The 23,669-nt window shown below is 57.6% G+C and overlaps 2 protein-coding genes across 6 annotated transcripts in view; both read right to left on the bottom strand.

The window, feature by feature from the left end:
* Positions 1-1,479: 1,479 nt before the first annotated feature.
* On the bottom strand, positions 1,480-6,007 carry LOC121479081 (cyclin P). The gene is given in 9 exon segments (XM_041734584.1): positions 1,480-1,564; positions 1,644-1,952; positions 2,533-2,684; positions 2,761-2,919; positions 3,458-3,613; positions 3,696-3,785; positions 4,986-5,117; positions 5,120-5,422; positions 5,510-6,007. Coding segments are annotated over 8 exon segments (1,194 nt in total). The 5' UTR covers positions 5,231-5,422; positions 5,510-6,007.
* A 4,093-nt stretch (positions 6,008-10,100) lies between these two features.
* AKT2 (AKT serine/threonine kinase 2) overlaps positions 10,101-23,669 on the bottom strand; it is a 48,277-nt gene continuing 34,708 nt past the window's right edge. For 4 of the 5 annotated variants that reach the window (XR_005985490.1, XR_005985491.1, XR_005985493.1 and 1 more), the window contains exons 5-13: positions 19,943-20,096; positions 19,366-19,497; positions 17,539-17,604; positions 16,409-16,477; positions 15,444-15,566; positions 13,965-14,093; positions 13,542-13,757; positions 13,095-13,182; positions 12,933-12,986 (exon numbers count right to left, since the gene is read on the bottom strand). Coding sequence is in view for 1 of the 5 variants with exons in the window: in XM_041739803.1 (XP_041595737.1) it covers positions 11,755-11,834; positions 12,884-12,986; positions 13,095-13,182; positions 13,542-13,750; positions 13,965-14,093; positions 15,444-15,566; positions 16,409-16,477; positions 17,539-17,604; positions 19,366-19,497; positions 19,943-20,096 (1,153 nt within the window). In the remaining 4 variants the exon portion in view is untranslated. Of the gene's footprint in view, positions 11,835-12,883; positions 12,987-13,094; positions 13,183-13,541; positions 13,758-13,964; positions 14,094-15,443; positions 15,567-16,408; positions 16,478-17,538; positions 17,605-19,365; positions 19,498-19,942; positions 20,097-23,669 lie in introns of those variants that run through there. The other variant, XM_041739803.1, reaches the window with a different exon arrangement.

Raw genomic sequence — 23,669 nt, 5'->3', positions numbered from 1 at the left:
GGAGTGAAGGCTTCCTGGAGGAGGGGATAGCCCTAGGAACAAAAGAGATCTGCTTCTTGCCCTCACCGAGCTCACTGTCTGGGTAGGAGCAGTGGGAAAGCAGCCAAGCCACAGCCCAGAGTGAGCAGCACAATGATACAAGAGTGTACAGACAAGGAAGCACGTTGAGAGGCTTTTAAGAGAAAAACAGGGTGAATGAGATGGTTGATCTCGACCTTCCTTTGCTGCTTACCTGGGACCTTGGCCTCCACCTTGCCTTCCTCCTGTGTAACCTGGGGAGAACAATTGAGTCAACTTCGGAGAGATTATAGACACTGAACTACCTTATGCAGATAAAGCAGTGAGCAACCGGCCGGCACAGGAATGGGCAGTTTACAACCCCCCGATTCTTATCACCCAGGAGACGGTGAGGTATGTGATCGGAAGTGCCTGGCTCTGAGTCCACATCCATGTGTAGCTGTTGAATGAATGAGTGAATGAGTAAATGTATTCATTTCCGTGTTGCCACCCTCCCCTACACCCTGCAGGCCCTGGCTTGGGCCTCAGCCCCAAGCACCAAGCTTACATTTCCTCTCCCCCTTCCCCCTGCCACCACAATCTCCCTTCTGGGGGCCACATGGTAGGTCCCACTCGACAGGTCCAAACCTGAACGCAGCACCTTCCATCCCAACACCAATATTTGCTTCTGTCTCTCTTTGAACTTTGCTGAATGAGTGCCCCCTCTCTCTGGTCCTCCAGCTTTGAACATCTCCAGGGCAAAAAGTTTGTCCTCTCTCGCACCTTCAAACCTAGGCTTGGTTAAGAGTCTAATATTCCTGTGGTTGAAATCCTGAGATCACTTCAGGCATGTATTTAATTTAAAAACGTGGAGATCCATTGATTTGTAACAAAGATTTGCTGAGCACCTCCTAAATAGCTAGGTGCTGGGGGTTCAGTAGAAACGGGAGATGAGTGTACCTAGCGTGCAGTCCTGTTAGGATGCAGTGCTAACAATCCCATAACACCTACTCGGTGTCAGGCACTGTCCTAAAACTCTACATATGTATTAACTCACATCCTCCTCACACCTCTATGTGACTTCTACCCATTCACACCGTGGCACTCTAGGGGTTAAGTAAATCAGATCCCTTTTATAGAACACTTGCTATCAAAGACCCATACTATCACAAACTGACTCTCCCAGGCCTGCATATGTGATATGTTGGGCTTGTGCAACATTTAAGAAATATTGAATTAATTGCTAACATACGGAAGTAGAGATACTTGTGGAATTGTAGAATTTCAGCTTCACTTGAACAAAATCTGCCAACCTGGCAACACCGAGGTAGCATTCCTTATGACTGGGGCACGTAGTCTCAGCTCCCCCACACACACACACCCCCGGGCCCATCCCTCGTTTCTCCCCAACCCTGAGACCCAGAGCCCCTCAGGTTGCAGCATCTCCAGCTCCTTTACCTCCAGCAGGCGGTTGTGCTTGGCTTAGCCGCGCGTGCGGAAGTCCGCCAGCGCCCCCTGGCGGACGGGACCAGCATATGCATCGTACCTCCCGGCCGCCATTAAGGGACTGGGTAAAGAACATCCAATCAGAAAGAGGAGAATCCTGGAAAGCGACCAATCAGAAGCGAGAGAGGGCGGAATTCGACCAATGAGGACAGAGAGCGCTCCGGATTAAAAACTCTTTTATTGAAGTGGGAGACGGACACACACGAACAGTCTTTTTTGATGCGGCCTCCGGGCTCAGCGAGGCGCGGGCTGGGGGCGGCGGAGCAGGCGGGCGGCGGCGAGGCTCGTGCCCTGGCGCTGGGGCCGCGCGTACTTGAGGAAGACGGCGGCGCGGCCGGGCGCGGGGCCTCGGAGCGCGGCGCGGGCCATGCACGGCTGGAGCGGGCGCAGCTCTGCGGGGCTGCGGCGGGGAGACGGAGAACGGGGGCGGGGGCGGCGGCGAGGACGACCTGTGAAGGCGCGTTGGCCGGGGTCCCCGAGGACCGATCAGGGGTGCTCTAGCTTGGGCAGTGGCTGGAGGGCGCCGGGGACGGGCAGGCCGCCCCGGTTGTCCCCCTCCCCGTGCAGAGCCGGAACCGCGGGGAGGCACGGAGCGGGGCTGAGGACGGACAGACGTCCAGCTCCATCCCGGGGTGGGGGCGGGGGGCTGGGCTGGGCGAAAAGGGAACTCGCCGGTGGCACGGTTAACGGGGAGGAGGGGCGCCCCTCAGGCAGCTGGAGGGACACCGCACTTGCGGCTAGAGGGGAGCTGGGGGGCTCGAGGTTGCCAACCCCGGACCGCAGTTAGCGGATCTCCGGGCCTCGGGACACCCTGTCTTCCACCCGGGGCAAGGTTTAAGGGTCCCCAAATCGGGACAAACACCTCATCCTCTGACATCCCCAGGGTAGACATTTTCTCACACCCAGAGAAGTCTGGGTGCGCCCCCCCCCCCCGCTCCCCGGCCATTGTCGCTCATTCTCTGAGACGGAAAGGCGGGGACCAGGAAAGTAGGTTCCTGAAGCCACCGGGCCCCTCCCCTGGAGCCGTACCTGTAAAGCGAGGGCTCGAGGCCGGAGCCCGCCCCGTCGAGCAAGCGGTGCGCCAGGCTCAGCGCCGCGGCCGCGCGCCGACCCGGCTCCCATCCTGCGGCCTCGGCCTCCAGCAGCGACAGCTCCAGAAAGTAGGCGGCGAGCAGCGTCACCTGGCCAGGCCCGGGAGGTCAGGCCCCGCCCCCTCCCTGCGGCCCCGCCCCCGCCTCCGCCCCGCCCCCTCCGCACCTGGGGGCGGCTCCGGGCCAGCGCGGCGAGGAGCCCGAGGCAGAGCAGCGGGCCCGGGTGGTGCAGCCGGAACTCCAGGCGGCTCAGGATGCGGCGCTCGGCGCGCAGGAGCTCGGCCCGCGAGAAGGAGCCGGCGCCCAGGAAGCAGAGGGAAGCGGACTGCGGGTGGCGGGGAAAGAGGTGGGAGGGCCTTGGACGGGGTGGGGGGGCGGTGCTCCCTGCCCTGTCGCCCCGGGAGCGGCTCAGTCTCCGATCTGAACCTCGATTTCCTGGTCTGCAAAATGGGGCGGTTGATTTGCCGTCTGGAAGCCTTGGCTAAAGAACCAGACCTGGGTTCGAGTTCAGCTCCTACCAATTTCCCACCGCGTGACTGGGTCATCACAAACTGAGACGGAGCTTCCTCGCCCGTAGAACGGAAGCCCCGGGGAGCTCCCGTTAGGCACCGACTCCAGTCGGTGGACTGCAACGACTAGAACTGCTCAAGCCTCGGTCCGAGCCCCCCCTGCTCTGGGCAGGGGCTTCTCCCTGGGCCTCAGTCTCCCCCTCTGTTACAGGGACGCGCTGGGAGCAGCCCCGGCCTCGCGCACATGCCGGGATTCCGAGGGCCCGTAGCGCGCTAGCTCGGCGCGCCGTGGGCCTCCCACCTGTGCCGCGGCGAGCGCGGGTTCCACCCTCCCGGGCCCCACCCCGGAAGTACCTCGGGCAGCACGCACTCTTCCACTTTGCAGGCCACGAACAGGCAGGCCACGCCCAGCAGCTGCAGGCGGTGGAGGCGCACTCGGCCCGCGCGCAGGTAGGAATCGAGCAGGTGCACCGCCAGATAGAGGGTGTCCCCCGCCAGGCCCAGGTACTCCTGGGGAGGGGCGCGAGTGACGCCAGGGCTCCAGGCTGCGACGCGGGCCCAGCGCTCCCGCCTTCCCCCCACCCGTACGTACGTGCACCTGGATCAGCCAGTCCACCACTAGCGCGCGCATCTCCGGGGTCACGGTCGGGGGCAGGGCCCTCCCGGGCAGCGCGCGGCACACCTGCGGGTGGGCACGGAGGGCCTCACTCCCCACACCTGGGCCTCGACCTCTCGCCTGAGGCGGGGCCCCCAGGGCAGCAGCCTCCTCGCACCCCCGGAGGAAGAGTGAGCGCCGCGGTGAAACCGGCCTCCAACGTCTTCCCCAAATGCGCTTCTATTCCTCGCCCCCGTCAGAGCGGGGACTTTGTTGTGGACGCCTCCCCCCCTCCCCGCCACCTCTCCAACCTGTACCCCCATGGCCACGGCTCCTCCAGAGCATCTCCCCCTCGGGTTTCCAGACCACTAGCGGTCACCAACCCTCAATCCATCGTCCTCCGAGCACCCAGAGGGTCTAAAATACAAAACTGGCCAAGGACCTCCCCAACTTCAAACCCTTCCGCGGCTTCCAGCACCCTCGGGAGAAAGCCCTAATTTCGCTCTCAGGCACCGCCCCTGCGCCAACACCTCCTCTTGCCCCTCTCCACTCACAACCCACACGCCAGCTCCACCAGCCTTCTCTAGCCCTGCACTAGGACAGCCCCAGTCCTACCCCAGGGCCTTTGCACTTATGCATCGTTCCCTCCACCTGGAATGGTCCTTCCCCGACTCCTTGCACTGTTGAAACCTCAGCTCAAACTCCCTGGACTTTTCCCAGACAGAATTCTCTCTGCACCCTGCACCCCGCCCCCCCCTCCCCGGCTCCGGGTCAGCACTTCATGTTCCTCGAGTGTTTTGATCTGAAGCTACCTGGCCTTTCCTTGTGCGTCTGTCTGCCTCCCCAGGCCGCTGGCCCCAAAGGGCAGGGATTTCTCTCTGGATCACACCTGTATCTCACTTCCCGGCGGTCCCTGGCTGGGGAGGGACAACTCCCCGCTGCAGTTTCTTAACCAACTTTGGCCCCGCCGCCTTTATTCCGACAGGGCCTATCCTGCGCAGGTGTCTGCCGGTGACCGGGCCGCGCTTTGGCCTCCGTGGCCCTTCTGCCAATACCTCCTGCGTCGGCTTGTCCGCAAGAACAGGCCGGGGGGTTCATCACAGCGTCCCCAGGGCCTAGAATAGGCTCAAAAACGTTTGCTGGCACATCGCCAAGTGCCCGGAAACGAATCCTTGCGAGGGACAAGTTGGTTACCAAGGGGCTGCAGGCAGGGCTTGCGGACGCGGCCGAGCCGCCAGCTTTCTCGGGGCTAACCCCACCCGCCCTGCTGCCCCGGGGCGCGCTCACCATGACCTCGGTGAAGATGTCCCCGGCGTACTCGCGCTCCCCCTCCAGCCCCAGCGCGCTCAGCGCCTCCGCCAGCCCCGGCGGCGCGCACAGCCCGCGGGGCCCCTCCCGGCGTCCGGGAGACCCCCGCGGGCCATCGGGGATGCGGTCGGGGATGCGGTCGGGGAGGCGGCGGGGCTCTGCAAGGGAGAGGGGCGGGGGTCAGCGCCGGAGAGGGCCGGGAGGCGGGACCCCGGCCGCCGCATCTCACCGGCATCCTCCACGCTGGCGTTGGGGGCGGCGGTGGACCAGCCGAGCGCCCCTCTTCCTGCAGGAGCGAACGGCCGGCGGCGGGCGCTTTAAGTTGCGCCTGCACGCATGCGCGCTGAGCACGCCTCACCTGGGCAGGTGCAGAGGCGCTGGCGACCGCTACGCCGCTTGGCTCCGGCCCCTCAAACCTAAGGTCAGGCACCTGCAGTCAGAAACTCCGGCTACTCCGAGGCTCCCTTCCCTCGGCTGTAAGGTAAGGATTGTTTCAAACCTACTACGACTCGGGACGCCCCCGGGGTGGCTCAGGGCGTGATCCCAGGATCCGGGGTCGAGTCCACACCGGGCTCCCTGCGTGGAGCCTGCTTCTCCCTCTGCCTGTGTCTCTCTCTCTCTCTGTCTCTCATAAAAAATAAAATCTTAAAAAAAAAATACTAGGACAAGCGGCCCGCGATGACTAGCGCCGCGACTCCTCGCTGCTCCCCGGTCCCCCCCCCCGCCAGTCTGTCCCCCCCATGTAGCCAGAAGCGAGCCTGTGCACACCCAAGTCGGACCGCACTCGGCCTGCGTTCAGCACTCCATCGTGGCTCCCATCTCCCTCTGTTTGAAAGTCCGCGAGGTCCTTTATTATCCTCCCACCCAGCGCCACACACAGCTCATCCCCCACCCCCGTGTCTCTCCTGCCGCACCAGCCTCATGGCTCATTCGCACCCACACCAGGCACGCTCCTACCTCAGGGCCTTTGCACTGGCGGTTTCCGCTGCTCTGCCCTCGGAGATCCCTCCCTGGAAGTATTTACTCAATGCTACCTTCTCCCTGAAAGCGGCTGCCCTGAGGATTCCCTATCACCATTCTTTGTACTACTCTCTCCTAGCTCTTATGCCTGACCTCACCCACGGTCTCCCTCCTGACGAGAGTGTGAACCCCAGGGGGGCAAGGCTTGTGTGGTGTTTCGATTGCTGTATTCCCAGTGCCTAGAACGGAGTTTGGCACATGGCAGGTACTCAAGAAATACTTGTTGGATGAGTAAGCAGACATGCTGGATAGAACGTGGCCCAGGGACGCCTGGGGGCTCAGCGGTTTAGCACCTGCCTTTGGCCCAGGGCTTGATCCTGGAGACGTGGGATCGGGTCCGCGTCGGGCTCCCTGCATGGAGCCTGCTTCTCCCTCTGCCTGTGTCCCTCCCTGCCTGTGTGTGTGTGTGTGTGTGTGTGTGTGTGTCTTTCATGAATAAATAAAATCTTTTTAAAAAGGGCCCCCTGGGGAGGTGATGCACAGTGAAACCCAAAAGGCAGGGAGCCAGGAATGCAAAGGAGGGGGGAATCTTCCAAGCAGCAGAAACAGCATGAACAAAGGCACTGAGGTAGGACAGGGAAGGCTATGTTCAGGCACCGGGAGGTCAGCGAGGCTGAAAAAGTGAGCAGAGGAATGAGAGATGCTGAGCCAACAACCTCCGGCCAGACAAGATCACCCAGACTCCTCACCTTGGCCACAAGGTCCCTTCGGCCCGTCGGTGCCTCTCTAACCTCATTTCCTCCTGTTCTCCCCCTCCCTTATGCCACTGGACACACCTGGGCCTCTTTATGGGAATCCCCAAATGCATCGGGCGCCTGTGGGCCCCAGGGCCTTTGTGCTAGCTGTGCCCTTTGCCCGGACGCTTGATCAAAATCTAGAGTTCAGGGATCCCTGGGTGGCTCAGCGGTTTGGCACCTGCCTTCGGCACAGGGCGTGATCCTTGAGACGTGGGATCGGGTCCCGCGTCCGGCTCCCTGCGTGGAGCCTGCTTCTCCTTCTGCCTGTATCGCTGTCACTCATGAATAAATAAAAATCTTTAAAAACCAACCAACCAACCAACCTAGAGTTCTCTGCTTTCAGCGTATCTCTACGCGAGATACTAACTACAAAGGGAAAGGGTTAACCGCAGTGGAGACACGTGACAGACCCCACTTTAAGGGACCGAAGTCCTCACCAGCCTCTCCGAGAGGACGCTCGGAGAAGGGCTCATCGTTTCTCAAGTTTCCCGTCACAAGTAGCTGGACTATCCCGTAGGAAACATCAGGCCACAAGCCTTAGCTGAGGGACATCCTATGGAACAACTGGCCTGTAAGTTTCAAACCTGACAACCGAACGCCACCGGGGTCATTAGCCAGGGGACTTTTCTCCTTTTGTAGACAGGGACAGGAGTGTGCCCATTAGTCAAGTGTGATAAGGCTTGGAGAGAAGAGGGTTGTTCCGGTACTAACTTCCTGACCTGGATAACTGAACTGTGGTCAAGAAAGAGAACGTTCTTGTTTCAGGGCGGATAGGTACATACGGTGGGGGGGGGGGGGGGGGGGGGGGGAGAACAGAAAACGTCACAGCAATCTGCGGGAAGGCAGGTGAGAATTCTCTGTACTTCCTTTAAAGTCAAATTTTACTTTTTAAAAATATTTTTATTTCTTCATGAGAGACAGAGAGAGATACAGAGACAGGTAGAGGGAGCAGCAGGCTCCCTGCAGGAGCCCGATGCAGGACTCGATCCCGGGACCCCGGATCCTACCCTGAGACAAAGGCAGACGCCCAACCGCTGAACACCCAGGCGTCCCTAAAGTCAAATTTTAAAGTAGGTTCCGGGGAAGCTGCAGAGACAGAGTGCCCGTACACCCCACACCACCTGCCCTATCAGCGCCCTAGTAGCACCCGTCACAACCACCACCCTGATCGCCTGCCAGGGGCACCTCCTGCCAACGGGAGCTCCACCGTCGATGTTGCCCTTGACCGCCTGGCTGGCAGTAGTGCTTGTCGGGTTTCCCCTTTCCACACGGCCCACTTTGGAAGGGAGTCACTTTGCGGCCCACAGGTGAGGAATGGGGGACCCACTCCCCCCCACACCCCGGAGGCACAGCAGCTACAGGAATTACCTGGACGTCCGTTCCGACAGGTCTGTTCCCACCACTTAGCATTCATCTCCGTGCAAACTCGATTGTGAACTTTGGGTATAACCCTGCACAAGGCTACAACCTTTGTGCTCTCAGCCCGGGGTAGGGAGGCACTTTCCAAGGTCCCCAGTGTCCCTTTACACACACACCCCACCTCCAGCCTCCCACCAGGAAGGCTCTGCCGTGCCTGCTTCTGAGCAGGTCCTGACTTCCAGGTGCTTCAGACCTAGAATCATCTTAGTACTATTCTTTTGGAAGTTTTCCTCTACAAGCCTGCACCTGCAATTATTTTAAAAATGATGTTAAAAATCTGTGAATCACTACATTTTTGTGGGGAAAGCTGACACGTATTAAAAATACAGCCACCCTGGAATGTGGGCGAGAGAGTGCGGGAAAGACGGATCGTTAAGGTTTCTAACAGCACTGTCGGGAGCAGCAAAAAAAACCTAGAGACCGAGTCAATTCTTGTCAGTTGGAGGCAGCTGGGTCAGTTGAGGCACATCTGTGTCGTGGCCATGAGGGGGTCCCCAAAATACAGAGAGGGCTTAGAGGCCCTCATTTTTACCAGTGACCGACACAGCCCATCCACGAGGCCCACACGCAGGAGAAGCACCGGTTAGGACGCGGCAGGTAGAGCCCAGGGGCTCCGCGTTAGTAACTGGGCAGCGAGCCACGCACCCCCACAACCAAACCCAAGGGGGAGCCCTGTTCTGACGCCCTGTCCGCCTGCTCAGGACCTGGGACCCGGGCTGACTTCCACTCCTCTCTTCCTCATGCTTCGGCTTTGCTCGCGTTATTCTTTGAACATGTGAAATTTGCCACATGCACGCGACAAAAGACAAATTAATCTACTCAGAATTAAATGTTTCCAACTGCTTAAAATTTTATTAAAACTCTCCCACCTGAAATTCCCTCCAGGAAAAGTTCTACAGAAGTAAGCACCACTACGTGTGGGAACTACGATCGCCCGAGGGAAGTGGCTCATCAGCCTGTGGGCCCCGCACTGGGGACAGTGAGGCAACCCAGGGGACTGAGGTAGGCTCGGGGTGTCCCTCCATGGGGGGGCAAGATGCGAAAGGAGGCCTCGGCCGGAGGGGAAACTAGGTTTTTCTCTAGAAGCTTCTCTGCTGTTTGTCTTAGGACCACGAGAACATACTTTTGTAATTAAATAAATAATACAGTCCATATGAAGTTAGAAAAAGCCACGCATTCCTGGGATCTTGGCTGTAGCAAACGGAGATTCCTATAAACTGAATCTGACTTTCCTGCTACCCTCACTCAAGATCTCAAAGATTCCACACGTGAGAAGCAGCCCTAACCCCTTCTGGCAAAATCCGACATTAAATTCACCTGTGCCAGGGCAACCCTGGGCCTGAGGTGTGGGGAGAGTCAAGCACGGGCACCCCAGGACAAATGGGACAGCTGTCAGAGGATCCCAGAGCTATGAGGGCTGTAGCCAAACAAGAGGTGCCCCCGACTGACAGCCACCACGACTCCCGTCCATACACCAAGGCTCCTGCGTTGGCATGTGGGGCCCTCAAAGCTCCCTGGTTTAGCCCAAGTGGGGAGAAGCGGACGTGCAGGCACCGCCCGGCTCCAGGGCCCAAGGGCCGCATGCAGTGCATCCACCCCCTCACGCTCACTCCCAGGGCTCGGTGGCGCCCCACACACCCTCCTCATTCAGGGTCACCCTGACTGGCCCACCCTGTCCCTCCCCGCTACCTCTTCTTGCCTGGGCAGCTTCTGAAGACCTAGAATGGTCTCTGCCCACCATGCCACCACACCCCAGCTCCAGGAAGCTTCCAAGCTCCTCAGCAGCTTCCACCCGCAGAGGGACCCACCCCGAGCCCCACCTGCCCGCCCCCTAGAGCCGGAGGCCAGGCTCGGCTCCCGGTGCCCAGGTCCTGCCACAGCGGACAGGTCCCAGGAGCGGATCAGTGGGGCCAGGCTCTGCAGGCAAGGAATGGCCCAGGGCGGCGGGCCCCGGTCTCCAATGAGTGTCTTTATTGCTTGTACCGTACAAATGGGGGGAACGGGGAAGGCCAGTGGGGAGGACAGAGAATTGTCAGATAAATGACATACACACACAGAAAGGAAAAAGACACCCCCACCCACCCACCCAAACCACCCTCACCCCACCCTAGGATGTCTCTCTCTGAACTACCTAGTACAGGAGGTGGGGCCGGCAGATCAAAGCCACAACTAAGGTCCACACACCCCGAGATGTTGGGGGGAGGGAGGAGGGGGAAAGAGAGGGGGAGGGAGGCTGGGCAGCAAATGGGCCCCAGGTGTGGCTCCCCCACTAGGCCAGCACCCCTCCCCGACGGGATGCAACGCTTGGGCCGGGGACAAGGCCCAAGCCCACACACACCACGCATTCAAGGCCGGGACACACTTACCCTCACACACACACACCCAACACACATGCACACACACACCCCCGTGTGCATCCACGTCCCAGATGCACAGGCACATCCACAGACACACAGAGTCTGAGGCACGCACACGTGTGCCCACAGCATGGACACATGTTCACCTTAAGGCTGCAGAACGTGGGGCCCAGAGAGGGGGAGGTAGGGAGGGGCCACGGAGCCTCCCCTTCTCAGAGGCTGCCCCCCAGTACGTACCAGAGACCCCCACCCATACCCCCTCTTCGACCCCAGTCCATGGGGCCCAATACTGTCTCGGTGCGAGATGTGTAACAGCTGGAACTGGCACCCCTCCGCCCCAGGCGGAAAGAAGGGGGTAATCCCAGCCCCCATCCTTGGAAACGGCTGGGGCCAGGCCCGGGATCCAGCAGGAGTTAAGGCCAGCTGGAAGGAAGCCCTGGTAAGGCACAGGACTGGGTGGCGGGGAGGCTAGTCCCCAAATATTCCTCCTGCCTCATCCACAGGGTCAGGAGAGCAGCTTGGGAAGGCAGGCTAAGGAGGCAGTGCCCATCCCCCGGGCCCCTCCTCATTCCCCACAGGGTAGACCAGGCCACATCTACACCAGGGATCCCTGAACCCCCAACCCCGCAGCTTCCAAAGGCCTCCGCCTGTCCCTGGACATTATTGCTTTTCCACCCCTGTGGGGGGAGGGCCTGGACTGCCCAAGCCAGGCCACTCTGAGCCTGATGCAGGGCATGGAAGGCAGCACCAGGGCACTGTCTGCTAGGCATCGTGTCCCACGAGGAGGCAGCCTCTGACAGAGGCAGCAGCACAGAGGGAGGCTGCTGGCAGGTGCCTGGCCAGGAACTCAGGCAGGACCCACAGCTCCACGCTTTGCCCCTCGCTGGGGCTCATGTTGATTAAAAACCGGAATCTCTCCAACCGCCCAAAGGCCTGGTCCTGGGGTGGGTGGTGGAGAGTCTCCCAAATCCTGGTCTGGGCACAAAGGTGAGGACAGGACAGGATCCTGGAGGCAGGGCCGCTGGGACCGCTGGGGTGAGTTTGGCAGAGGGCTGAAGAAAAAACTGGAAATGGGGGTGAGCAGGTGAGGGATGGGGATGCAAACAAAAAAGGCAAAATAAAAGTTTAAAAACACAGAGAAAAGCCCCCGGGGCGGTGATGGCAGCCGTGTGTGTTTCCTGCGGCGACGGCATCAGTGGCGGTGGGCGGCACTGCTCACTCGCGGATGCTGGCCGAGTAGGAGAACTGGGGGAAGTGGGTCCGCTGGTCCAGTTCGAGGGAGCCCAGGCTGTCATCTGTGGGGAGGGGGGTGTGGGTGGATTGGGGAGAATGGGCCTGTCGAGGGTGCAACACCCCGAGGGCATCAGGAAGGACCACAGGCACCACACACAGTACGCACCCAACATGCAGCGGTCCGGTCCAGGAGAACCGGGCAGGGAAGACCCAGGGGCTCTCCCCGGACAGAGGCCCCCCCACCGGAGCCCGGGCCCATGGGCTGCTTGCTCCCCAACTCTGCTCTCCCCGTCTGGGGCCATTCTCTCTAGCCCAGGCCTCTCTCTGTCCCCTGCCTGGCTGCCACCGCTGCCCCCACCAATCAGCCTCCCTCCTCAGCCACAGGGACTCTGAAGGCCAGAAGCAACTCTGGCCCCCTCCTGCAGGGAACCTTTCCAGGGCTCCCCTCACAGCAGGCCCCTGCTCCGCTCAGTGGCCCTCAAGATGCTCTTGCTCAGCCTTGTGCCTCCCACTTCCCCCATCTACTCCAGTGTCTGCAACACTCCAGTCCAGAGCTCCCATCCCTGTGAGCCATTCCTTCTGCCTTCTGGAACGCAGCTCAGCTGCTAGGTCTCCTCCTCCAAGAAGCCATCTGTCCTCTCAGGCCAGGACAGGCATTTCCTCTACGTCTCCCCAGTCCCTGGGCTCCCAGACCCTAGACCCGAGTACCTGGACTGTCACCACACCTGAACTGATGCTCCCGCAAGGCAGAACTATGTCAGTCACCGCTATGTCCCCAGCACGGCCCAGCAACGAGTGAGAGCAAGAGCTCAGACAAGTGCAGAATCAATGACCCAACCCAGCCCCAAAGACCTGGGCAATCTGGAAAGACAACTATGAATGTGCCTCCTGACCAGACCTCTAGCCCCAGAGCTCTGGAATGAGCTGTGGCCGACGGCTCCTGGTGACCCTCACTGGGTCCAAAGGTACACACACCAACAAACTGCAAGCAAGCTGCCCAGACACAGGAAAGGAGGGAGGGTCTGTGAGCTTCCTCCCCGGAACTGGGTCAGGGGCAGACCCTAGCCCTCCAACCCCCAGCCAGTCCACCCAGAGAGGGCCAGACACTCACAGCGGTCCGGGGGCGTGATTGTGATGGACTGGGCGGTGAACTCGTCGTCAAAGTACCTGGTGTCAACCTCAGAGGTCACCTGAGGCTTGAAGGGTGGCAGAAGCTGTGGAAGAAAGGAGCCCAGACTCAGGACCCTGGGGCCAGGAGGCCTCAGTCAAGGTCACCCTTGCACAGCGGGCTCCTGCAGGAATGGGCCGGAGGTGGCGCTCACCTTCTTCTGTACCACGTCCTGCCAGCTGACGCTGAGGAAGAACCTGTGCTCCATGACCTCCCTGGCGTCGCTGGGCCCCCCGCCGAGCCTGGGCAGAGATGGCCATGAGCACCTGCCGCCCGGGCCAGCAGGCTCTGGGAGAGAGGCTTTCAGTGCTGGCCCTGAACAGCCTTTAGTGATTCTGTCCTGGCCACAGAGCACTTCGCAGAGGAGAAAACCGCGGCACAGGGAAGGGGGCTCACAGGCCCGGACTCTGAGTCCAGAACAGAAGCTGGGAGGGTGGGCTGCCTGCTGTGTCCCCAAACAACCAGGCAGTGCGGGCAGAGTGCTAAGGGCACGTCTGGCCCCACGAGAGGACTCCCTAGGTGCAGGCTGCATGGACCACTGGCCGCGGGGGCAGTGGCAGCAGGTGGCACTGGGCTGGGCAGGACAGACCCCAGCCCTCACCTCTGCTTGGGGTCCTTCTTAAGCAGCCCGGCAAGCAGGGACTTGGCCTCGGGGCTGAGTGTGCGCGGGAAGCGGATCTCCTCCATGAGGATGAGCTCGAAGAGGCGCTCGTGGTCCTGGTTGTAGAAGGGCAGGCGGCCGCACATCATCTCGTACATGACCACGCCCAGCCCCCACCAGTCCACAGCGCGGCCGTAGTCGTTGTCTTCCTAGCACCTGAGCAAGGAGGGGCAATGAGGGGCCGCCTCCCACCGCCCTGGGGCTGTGGGGGACCCAGGAAGGGAAAGGGTGCTGCCTCTGGCAGCGGAGGGCCATCTGAGGAATGGGAGCCGCTCCTCACAGGGTCTGGGCTGGGGAAACACAGGTCCGAGGGCCCCTCCTCCCTTAGCCTCACACGCCCTGGGGAGCTCCAGCCTCAGGCACCTCAGGTGCCAGGTACTCGGGCGTCCCACAGAAGGTTTTCATGGTGGCCCCGTCACTGATGCCCTCTTTGCACAGGCCGAAGTCAGTGATCTTGATATGGCCATCTTTGTCCAGCATGAGGTTTTCCAGCTGTGGGAAAAGTCAACCTATCAGGGCCGCGTCCTTCCAAGGCTTCCTGCCCTCGAACCCCACACACCACAGTCACTCCCCGGGAGGGCGACGGGCTGCTGTGGTAGCTGTCACACCAGGGGCTCCAGGCCAGGCACTGGGCATACCCCCAGCACAAGGTTAAGCCCTTGAGGCTGAGGGAGACCAGCCCCTAGAGCAGCTGGAAAAAAGCCAGGACAGGGAGAGATGGGAGACAGGCCCTGCCAGCCTGCTCCCCCAAATGTGGGCTGTAGCTTCCCCAACTGGCGTGTGAGCAACACTAGCTCTCTTCCTCCACTTTTTCTTTTTTTTAAAGTAAGCTCTATGGCCAACGTGGGACTTAAACTCAGGACCCCCAGATCAGCAGTCACATGCTCTGCCCACTGAGCCAGCCAGGTGCCCTCCTTCCTTCTTCCACTTGAACTAAACTTAACCCATGGGGCAGCCCAGGTGGCTCAGCGGTTTAGCGCTGCCTTCAGCCCAGGGTGTGATCCTGGAGACCTGGGATCGAGTCCGACGTTGGGCTCCCTGCGTGGAGCCTGCTTCTCCCTCTGCCTGTGTGTCTGCCTTTCTTTCTGTGTCTCTCATGAATAAATAAATAAAGTATTTTTAAAAAATAAATAAACAAACTTAACCCAAATGGGCAATCTGGTGGGCCTGTGTAAGCTCCGCTAGCTCAAGGGCCCATTACCAGACCCCTGTGCCCCTTCCCGGTTACCAACCATCCCCACCACTGAGAAAACACTTTACTCCTTTGCTGTTCTTTACAGCTTCCCCACCTAAGTATGCCCCCTACAAACCCCTCGACAAACAACACAGACTCATATGGTCCGTCCTGGCTTCCCCTCAATGTGAGCCTGAGAGGGGCGTGTGCACAGAGGCTGCCGTGTGGCTGCAGCGCATTCCAGCCCTTCCCCAACAGCAACACTGGATCACTTCCCCCTCTGAGGTGGACGCAGGTACCTGTTCCTGTCATGCAGAAACCGCGGGCAGAATGGCTGGCTCACAGGGTATGCAGTCAGCTTTGGTGGCATCTGCCAAACGATCTCCCATGTGCTTGGACTCCTCTGACGCCCCCCTCCCACCCCTCCCGGCTCCCTACACAGAGGTATATGTTTGCCAGAGGCTCGGAAAGGCCCGTAGGGCCACTCACTATGGAACCGCCCCCCAGGGCCTAGGCAGGAGGGTGGGCATCCCACAGCAAGGCAGACTCGGGAACACCCCTGAGGTAGATGCTCCCTGGAGGGGGACGTCTGGGTCGAGGGCCTCTGTTCGGCTTCCCTGGTGTGAGCCCTATAAGTGCCACGGGCCAGGAGGCAGCCACACACTCACCTTGATGTCACGGTACACCACATCCCTCGAATGCAAATACTCGAGGGCAGAGACGATCTCTGCGCCATAAAAGCGAGCCCGCTCCTCCGTGAAGACACGCTCCCGGGACAGGTGGAAAAACAGCTGCCAGAGGAGGGAGGGGGCAGGTCAGAACTTAGCCCAGAGGAGTGAAAAACAGGACCCTGCCCACTGGCCCCCAACACCCAGCCCAGTGACGCGGTGACACCTACTCCATGAACCTCCAAGTGACAGCAAGAAGAACCAAGTGAGAGACGGCGAGCAGGGAAGAACTCTCGTGAGGAAAACAGAGAGTGAGGCAGGAAGAGAGAAGGAGTCAGGAGGTGCCAAGGGGAGAGTAAGCGGGGACAGCAGGATCGTATGAGGAAACGGGAACGAGGGAGTGACAGTGAGAACGCACAGGAACGCAGGTCAGGAGCAAGTGACAACAAGCCGTGAGAAAGATGGGATAGATGAAGCCAACAAGGAGCCAGAGGGTAATGCCTGTGTGCAGAGAGAAGAGTGTGAGGGATGAGGAGCAGGTGAGTCTGAGCCAGAGCAGCGGCCCATTGACAAGTGACGGACTCCCAGCAGGAGACCGTGGGGAAAGCAGAGCACTGACCGGCCTGTGCTCCCGCACCCCATTTTCCTTGCAGCCTTTCAGGGCACCCTCCATAGCGTGCTGGTCACCCACCCACAGTCCTCTCCACACCTCGGGGCCTGAGTATGCATCCTGCAGCCCCCGACTCACTAGCTGCGTGAACCTGGGCAAGCCACTTAACCTCTCTGGGCCTCAGTTTTCTTGCCTGTAAAATGAAGGTTCTGATGCCTGCCTCAAGGGAGGGAGGAGGAGACGAAGTGATACCCAGGAGGCCTCCTCCACCCCCTCCATCTCACCCACGGTTCCCCTCCACCCCCAGCGCCTGGGAAGGAGATGTGGGAGCCCTGGCTGGGGGGCTGCCACCCACCTCACCACCATTGGCATACTCCATCACGAAGCACAAGCGGTCATGGGTCTGGAAGGCGTACTTCAGGGCCTGTGGGACAGGAAGGTGGCCAGGGTGGGAGTTGGGAAGAAGGCAGGCGCTCTGCTGATTCTGCAGGTACCCCCCGCCACCCTGGCAGCAGGGGCTCAAACTTCAGCTTTGCCTTTTGGGGTACATGAGTGAGCCTGTGGCCCTGAGAACAGGGAAGGGGGTACTGGGCTGAAGGATGCTGTCTTCAGCCTTCAACTAAAGCTTCTGCGAGGCATGGCCAGGGAGACATTCGGTTCTGAGCAACCAAAGCTGTTTTACCGCTCTGCTCCACAGCCAGGTGTGTTGCATGCATGCACCCACACATGTGCGTGCACACACATTTCCTGGGCAGGAACTGGCAGTGGCTTGGGAGCCAACCCCAAAGACAGGATGGACAAATGATCTGCCAATAAATAGCAGTTCTCAAACTATGCTCTAAGGAGCCCTACAGAAAGTTCCTTAGGGAACCCCTGAGTGACCCCTTTGCTCATAACAAATCTACTATTCTCTGTCTTCTACATCAAAATACCTCACAGAATTTCAACTGAACAAGTGTCAGGGCTTAATACGACACCTGGTTAGCAGCTGAGCTAAGGAAACAACCCATCCCAAAGCCATCCTCCACCTGGTCCACTTAACTGATGGCTGCTGGCCTTGATGCAGACTGGAGCCCAAAGAGGTGCCTCCTCAGACTAACCTGACAGGCAGCATAAGAATACATCTTCCAGGATCACATTTAAAAACAGACAAAAAAAATAATGTTCCTGCTTTGACCAGCTGGCTTATAGGCCTCTAACTCATAAAGAGTAGCCATGCTGTTCTGGAGGCATCCCGTAATGTGGTACCATCAGTCAGCTGAAGAACTGCCATGAAAACACCGTCTATGAAGAAGCTGCCACCCCTGGGATTTGGTTCAAGCCATCTAGGGAGCCCAACACCACCTGGCCCTGGCCACTTGGCCGACACTAAGTCCATGCTTCAGGGTGCCAGGGTTGGGCTCTTTTTCTGAGCTCCGACTAAAGCAGGTCCTGCATGGCATACAGGGAAGGCCAGGCCCTGCCTGAGACGGAAGAACCACTCACGGTGAGAAATGGGTGCCTGGTGTTCTGGAGGACGCGGCTCTCGGTGACCGTGTGGGCGACTTCATCCTGCAAACAGAGGCTGGGTAAGGGGCTGGAGGGCAATGCCACCCCCACCCTGCCCCCACCTGAGGGATGGGGGGGCAATGCTTCAGTGAAATGCACTTCCATCTAGCCGCTACACGGAGAATGGCAGGAGGGGACCAGTGCCACCCGCAAGCCAGACTGAAATAATGGCCCCGGGGCGCCAGGGGGTGCTCAGTGAGTTAAGCATCTGACTCTGGGTTTCAGCTCAGATCATGGTATCATGGGTTGTGAGATCCAGCCCCTCGTAGGGCTCCCTGCTCAGCTGGGATCTACTTGAAGATTCTCTCCCTTTGCCTCTCACTCATACTTTCTCTCTCAAATAAATAAATCTTGAAGAAAAAAAGCAAGAATGGCCCTAGACAAGGCCAATCAGTGGCTCACTCTCAAAGCCATGTGGTGAAGTCAATGGGGACTTTATGACACAGGGATTGAACTGTATCACCTGTTAAACCCACTGGCCAATTTTTGCATCCCTATGGAGAGACAAGCAGACACTGTAAAACCCTTGAGGTGACATCACAGGCAGTGGGAATCACCACCTATTAAGTGTTACTGCTGAACAAAGGAAGTGGATCTGATCAAGACTCTAGCTGAGAGCAGTGATTCCCAGCATGTGGTCCCTATACTGGCAGCATCATGCTGCCTGGGAATTTGGGAGAAATGCACATTCTCAGGCCCCTCCCAGATCCACCAAAACAGAAACTTGGGGGTGGGCCCAGCACGGGCTTCACAGGCCCTGTACACCACTCTAACATCGGCTCAAGTCTGATATCTGTGCACACAGCAGGCCCCCGGAGAGCTGCTAAAAAGTCCTGAACTGCCTGCAGTACGAGGACACTGGCTCTTCCTGGGGTGTCCATCCCCAGGAGACACTGATCATGTCTGAAGACATTTTTTTTAAAGATTTTATTTGACAGAGAGAGAGAGCATGAGCAAGCACTAGCAGGCAGAGCAGCAGAGGGAGAGGGAGAATCAGACTGATGGAGACTTGATCCCAGGATCCTGGGATCATGACTTGAGCTGAAGGCAGATGCTTAACTGACTGAGCCACCCAGGCACCCCTGAAGACATTTTCGATGGTCATAATTTGGTGCTAGTGGCTTTAGGGGTGAAGGTCAAGGCACTGGACAGCCCCATTGCAAAGAATGATCAGGCCCCCGAGGCCGATAATGCTGAGGCTGAAGAAGCCTGCCTTGGACCAATCACACTGGGGGCTGTTAGTTTTCCTCGATGAGATCATAGTTCCATTATAATCCTTAAAATTTTCATCTGTTAAAGATACATACCTAAGTAAAATGATACGATGTCTAGAACATGCCTTAAAATACTCCAGAACAAACAAAGGGGAGGGCAGAGCTAATGAAACAAGACGGATCAAATGTTGACAATTGTAGACATTGGCTGTTGGCTACATGGGAGCCCACTGTATTTATTTTTCTTTTAGACGCTTTGTGTATGTCAGGAATTTTCCATTTTAAAAACTTTAAAGGGGAAAAAAAAAAGAACAGAATTCCATTCTGGCCCAGCCTCCTACCCTTAAGGCCTCCCCACTGGCCCATTTGGCCCCAAGAGATCTGCTATCAGGCCCTGATAGCGCCTGCTGGGTGAGGCCCAGTCAGACTCTCCATCTTAGGCCCCCGGGGCACCCAGAGGGTGGGGTGGGTGGCCTCAGGCTCCCCGAAGGCACACAGGAGCTTGGTCCCCACCACAGAGGCCAGCCAGCGGCACCCCCAGGGCTCCCACCTTGGCGATGATAACTTCCTTCCGCAGGATCTTCATGGCGTAGTAGCGGCCACTGGCCTTTTCCCGCACCAGAATCACTTTGCCAAAGGTGCCCTTGCCCAGAAGTTTGAGATAGTCGAAGTCATTCATGGTCTGCCCAGGAGGGGGAGAGAGTGGAGCAGTCAGTGCTTGGCATGTGGCCCATGGGAGGACATTTTAACAAAGAGAAAGGAAGAATCGAAGGACACTGTTGCCAAAATACTCAGGAATGAGCAGGAAGGGAGGCTCTGGGCAGCAACTGTTTGCTCTGAAGTGGCCTTCAGACCAAGGCTCTCCCAGGCAGGGGGCCCCGGGAGGCAGAGATATGAGGTTAGACAGGTCTTCACAATCTCTGTGGATGTGGCTCCCCTCACAGGGACAAAGAGCAGCCCTGTGGTACGCCAGCACCCCCAGACATCACCCAGCCTATGGGGCGGTCATGAAGTGTCCCTGCTGCACCCTTGCACCCTCTGTATGGAAACCAAGGGTGGCAAAACCAGTGTCGGTGAGGAGAGGGGTGCTCACAGACTGGCAGCCTGCCCCCACCCCCAGCACTTACCACCTTGGCCCGAGCCTTGCTAACTGCCACTTCCATCTCCTCAGCCGCAGAAGGGTCACTGGGAGAGCCACACTTATAGTCCATGGGGTCCTCACCCGGGCCCCGCTGCTTGAGGCTGTTGGCAACCATCTGAATGGCCCGCATCCACTCCTCCCTGTGAGGGACATGTCAGAAGAGCCATGATTCCCAGGGAGCCTGGGCAAGAAGGACAGAGCCCCATCCCCTCCAAGGGGAGCAAATGACCAAACGCCCTTGAGCATTCTGAAGAGATCTGTCTGAGGTTACGGTGAGCTGATGGCACAGGACTGAAATTTTACAGATCCTCTGGCTGCAGTGCATAAAAGAGGGCCAGCGCAGAATAACAGACTATTATCTATGTCCTAGGAGTGGCCTGGCCTGAGAGCCACCTGAAGTGAGCAGTAATCAAATGACCCAAGCAGGGAGACCATCTTTCCTCACAGCCCCTTGAAAACGAGCCACCACCTGGACTCTGGAATAAGGGAAACACAGTGCTCCGCGGGGTTCCTCCCAAACAAATGACAAGCACAATGTTTTGTAAAAACAAACCAAGAGTAAAAGGAAGAAAGAATTCATTAGCCAAAAGAAGCTGAAGATCTCACATGGCAAGATCACTGCAGGGAGGAGGCTGTCTGCCAGGAGGGCTCTGGGACAGGGGTTCCTAGTGGGACAGGGACAGAAAACAGAAGGTGGCAGACAAGGAAGCAGCCAAAAGGAGCCTGGTTTAAGAATAAACTATTTCTGTCACTCACAATGTAGAACTTGCTCGGAAATAACTTTCTTTGGATACTTGCAAACCATTCTGTCTCTAGAAAGGGAAAATAGATCTAGGAGAAATAAGTGAAAACAACCAGAGACCACAAAAAAGAAAGGAGGAGGCTGAATGATACTCAATTTTCCATTCCCCTCCCATGTCTGACTCACCACACAATTTTAGGTGGCTCAACCCAGTATATGTTGAACCCTCCACGGATTCTGTGTCTATAAAACAGCCACCACGTGAACAGCGAGAAAGATAAAAAAGCACACTGAGAAGGAAAAAATTCAAAGAGCACAAGCAGGTAACTTCCCAAATCACAGATAAGCCTCAGGGAGACTGGCCAGTCAGCCACACATCTTCCAGAATCAGCTCCAGCCCCAGGCAGCAGGGGAAACTGCCTGCACTCCTGAGCCACTGAGGCCCCTGGCCAAGGTCATGCAGAGAGAGCAAGTGGCCTGGGAGCCGGGGCCACCCTGCTGGGCTACGCTAAGCCTCCACGCCGTCATGTCCCAAGAGCACCAGAGCTATTTCAGACAGTCCAGCAGCCCCACGGCACACATCTTCCCATGTTATGATAACTGCTGGAATCTGGGTGCATCTTATGGTTGGTGGTCTATCTTGACTGGGTTTACCGAAGGGTGGCCACAGGACTGAGCTCCCCAGGTGCTGAGAAGTTCAGGGAATGTGTGTGAAACATCTATGCAAGGGGCGCCCTGCAGCTCAGAAAAAGGAGGGAGATCTATATACGGACTTGAGATGACCTCGGACATCTTAAGGGACAAAAAGAAGGTGTAGAACAGTGCTGAATGTCACACTATAAGACTTAGAAACAAAAGGAATATGTGCACAGGCACATGTGTACACACTAGCATGGACGTCTCTGGAAGGATGTGCTTGACACAGGGCCCTGGCTGCCTCCAGGGAGGGGAACTTGGAGTCAGGGGCAAGGAGGAGTCTCATTCTGCTGTCCCCCAATCGCCAACACTCCCAGAGCACTCCCCTCTCCTTTTGCATTACAGATGGGGAAACTGAAGCACAGGTTTAAAAAACAAAAGTCAAGAAAAACACAGTGGGTCCTGTAAGCCTGGTAGCTGGAAATCACAGAGGGCCTGTGATCTTTCAGAGCCGAAGGGCAGGACCATTCTTGCTTAGTTCCTGGGCTTGCTGAACCAAGCAGTCACCACCTGGAGGCCCTGGTTCACACCCAGAAGATCCAAGTCTCAAAGTGACCTTGCTCACAGGAGATGGTGCTTCATAAGACAGATGTGTGAATACTGCCAGCACCAACATCAAGCGCCAGCACACTGGCCATTCCTGGGCTGGATCTGGGGGCCCCAGAACACGTATGTCAGGCCCACGAAGGCAGGGATTTCATCTACTGGTATGTGGTACAAGGCAGCACCTGAGCAGGCACTCTGTAGGTATCCGGGGAATCAGTGAGCAAGGCGGCCAAAGTTCAAGAGGCCCCAGACCCAGTGCACACAGAGGCTCAGTGCACACCCAGACAGATCACACCCAGGACGGGTACACATGGAGACCCAATGAGCACCCACACCAATTATACCAAGGCCCAGCACACATGCAGGCAGAACAACAGTGGCCTCTTCCCTCTCTGAGCCAACACCTCAGGCTGCCATTTCTCAACTTGTTTTAACCCATGACCTCTTTGGGACAAATTACAGTATAAATCCCTAACCCTGAATTCATATTTCTATTTTTCAGAAAATGGGAAAGGGGTGGCACATCCCATGGTACACTTCATCAGATCATAATCGTCCTCTTAGAAATTTTTATTTTTTTAAACATTTATTTATTTATTCATGAGAGACACAGAGGAGAGAGAGAGAGAGGCAGAGACATAGGCAGAGGGAACTCCGGCATGGAGCCGGACGTGGGACTCGATCCTAGGTCTCCAGGATCATGCCCTGGGCTGAAGGCGGTGCTAAACTGCTGAGCCACGTGGGCTGCCCTCTCTTAAAAATTTTAAATGCTAAAAAAAAAAAGAAATTTTTAAATGCTGACTTCAGGTATAACCATGGATTGAAAAGAAAACAAATCACTGGGGCACCTTTGGTGGAGGGGGGCTCAGTTGGTTAAAGCATCTGACTCTTCAGCCTAGGTCTTGATCTCAGGTTGTGAGTTCAAGCCCCACACTGGACTCCATGCTAGACACGGAGCCTGAAAAGAATAGAAAAAAAATAAATTACCCATCTCCTAAAAGACATTAGAAAGAATAAAATATGTATATATCTCACATATAGAGATCTTAAGAGATTGTCACAGGAAAAAAAGCAAGTTGAAGGCTAAGATGCAAAGTGTACCATCATCTGTTTATAGGGGAGGAGAACACAGTCCATCAACAGAAGGCTGGATAAATAAATGATGGTTCATCCACACCATGCAAACACTGGAAGCAGCACCAAGGGGCCTCTCTGGGCCGCAGAGCTGGTGATGAGATGCATGGGCTCAAACAGCAACTCTGCCACCAGGGCCAGATGACCCCTCCTCAATAGACTAGGGACACTGAGGTGCAGGTGAGCCACTATGTATAGAGCTTAGCACACAGGAAGTGTTCAAGGAAGGTGTTCGAGATGCTGGGTGAGGCCTGGACCCAACCCATCCACCCTGGCTCATGATGCCCAGGCCCACAGGAAGCCAAGGAACCCACAGACATGGAGGAGGTTGTGAAGGGGTAACTGGGGCTCTCCTGCTGCCAGACAAGCCCCCAATCCTGTTCCAACTGGACCAAGATTGCAAAGTTGCAGCACAGAATTCCAGAGAAAAAGCAAGGGCCTCTGTCCAGGATACTCCTTAAGGGTTTGCAACATGGTGTGTCTGGGGCAGAGGGGAGCTCCCACCCCAGAGCTGAGGCTGCTGTGCCTTCCACCCGTCAAAGGAGAGCTCCCAGGAGAACCAATCCCCTTCCCCCAGAGACATGATGGGGAAAAA

This window comes from Vulpes lagopus, chromosome 2 (assembly GCF_018345385.1).
Source record: "Vulpes lagopus strain Blue_001 chromosome 2, ASM1834538v1, whole genome shotgun sequence".
Taxonomy (NCBI): Eukaryota; Metazoa; Chordata; class Mammalia; order Carnivora; family Canidae; genus Vulpes; species Vulpes lagopus.
The sequence above is the reverse complement of the archived record's forward strand: the minus strand, read 5'-3'. Positions and strand labels throughout refer to the sequence as shown.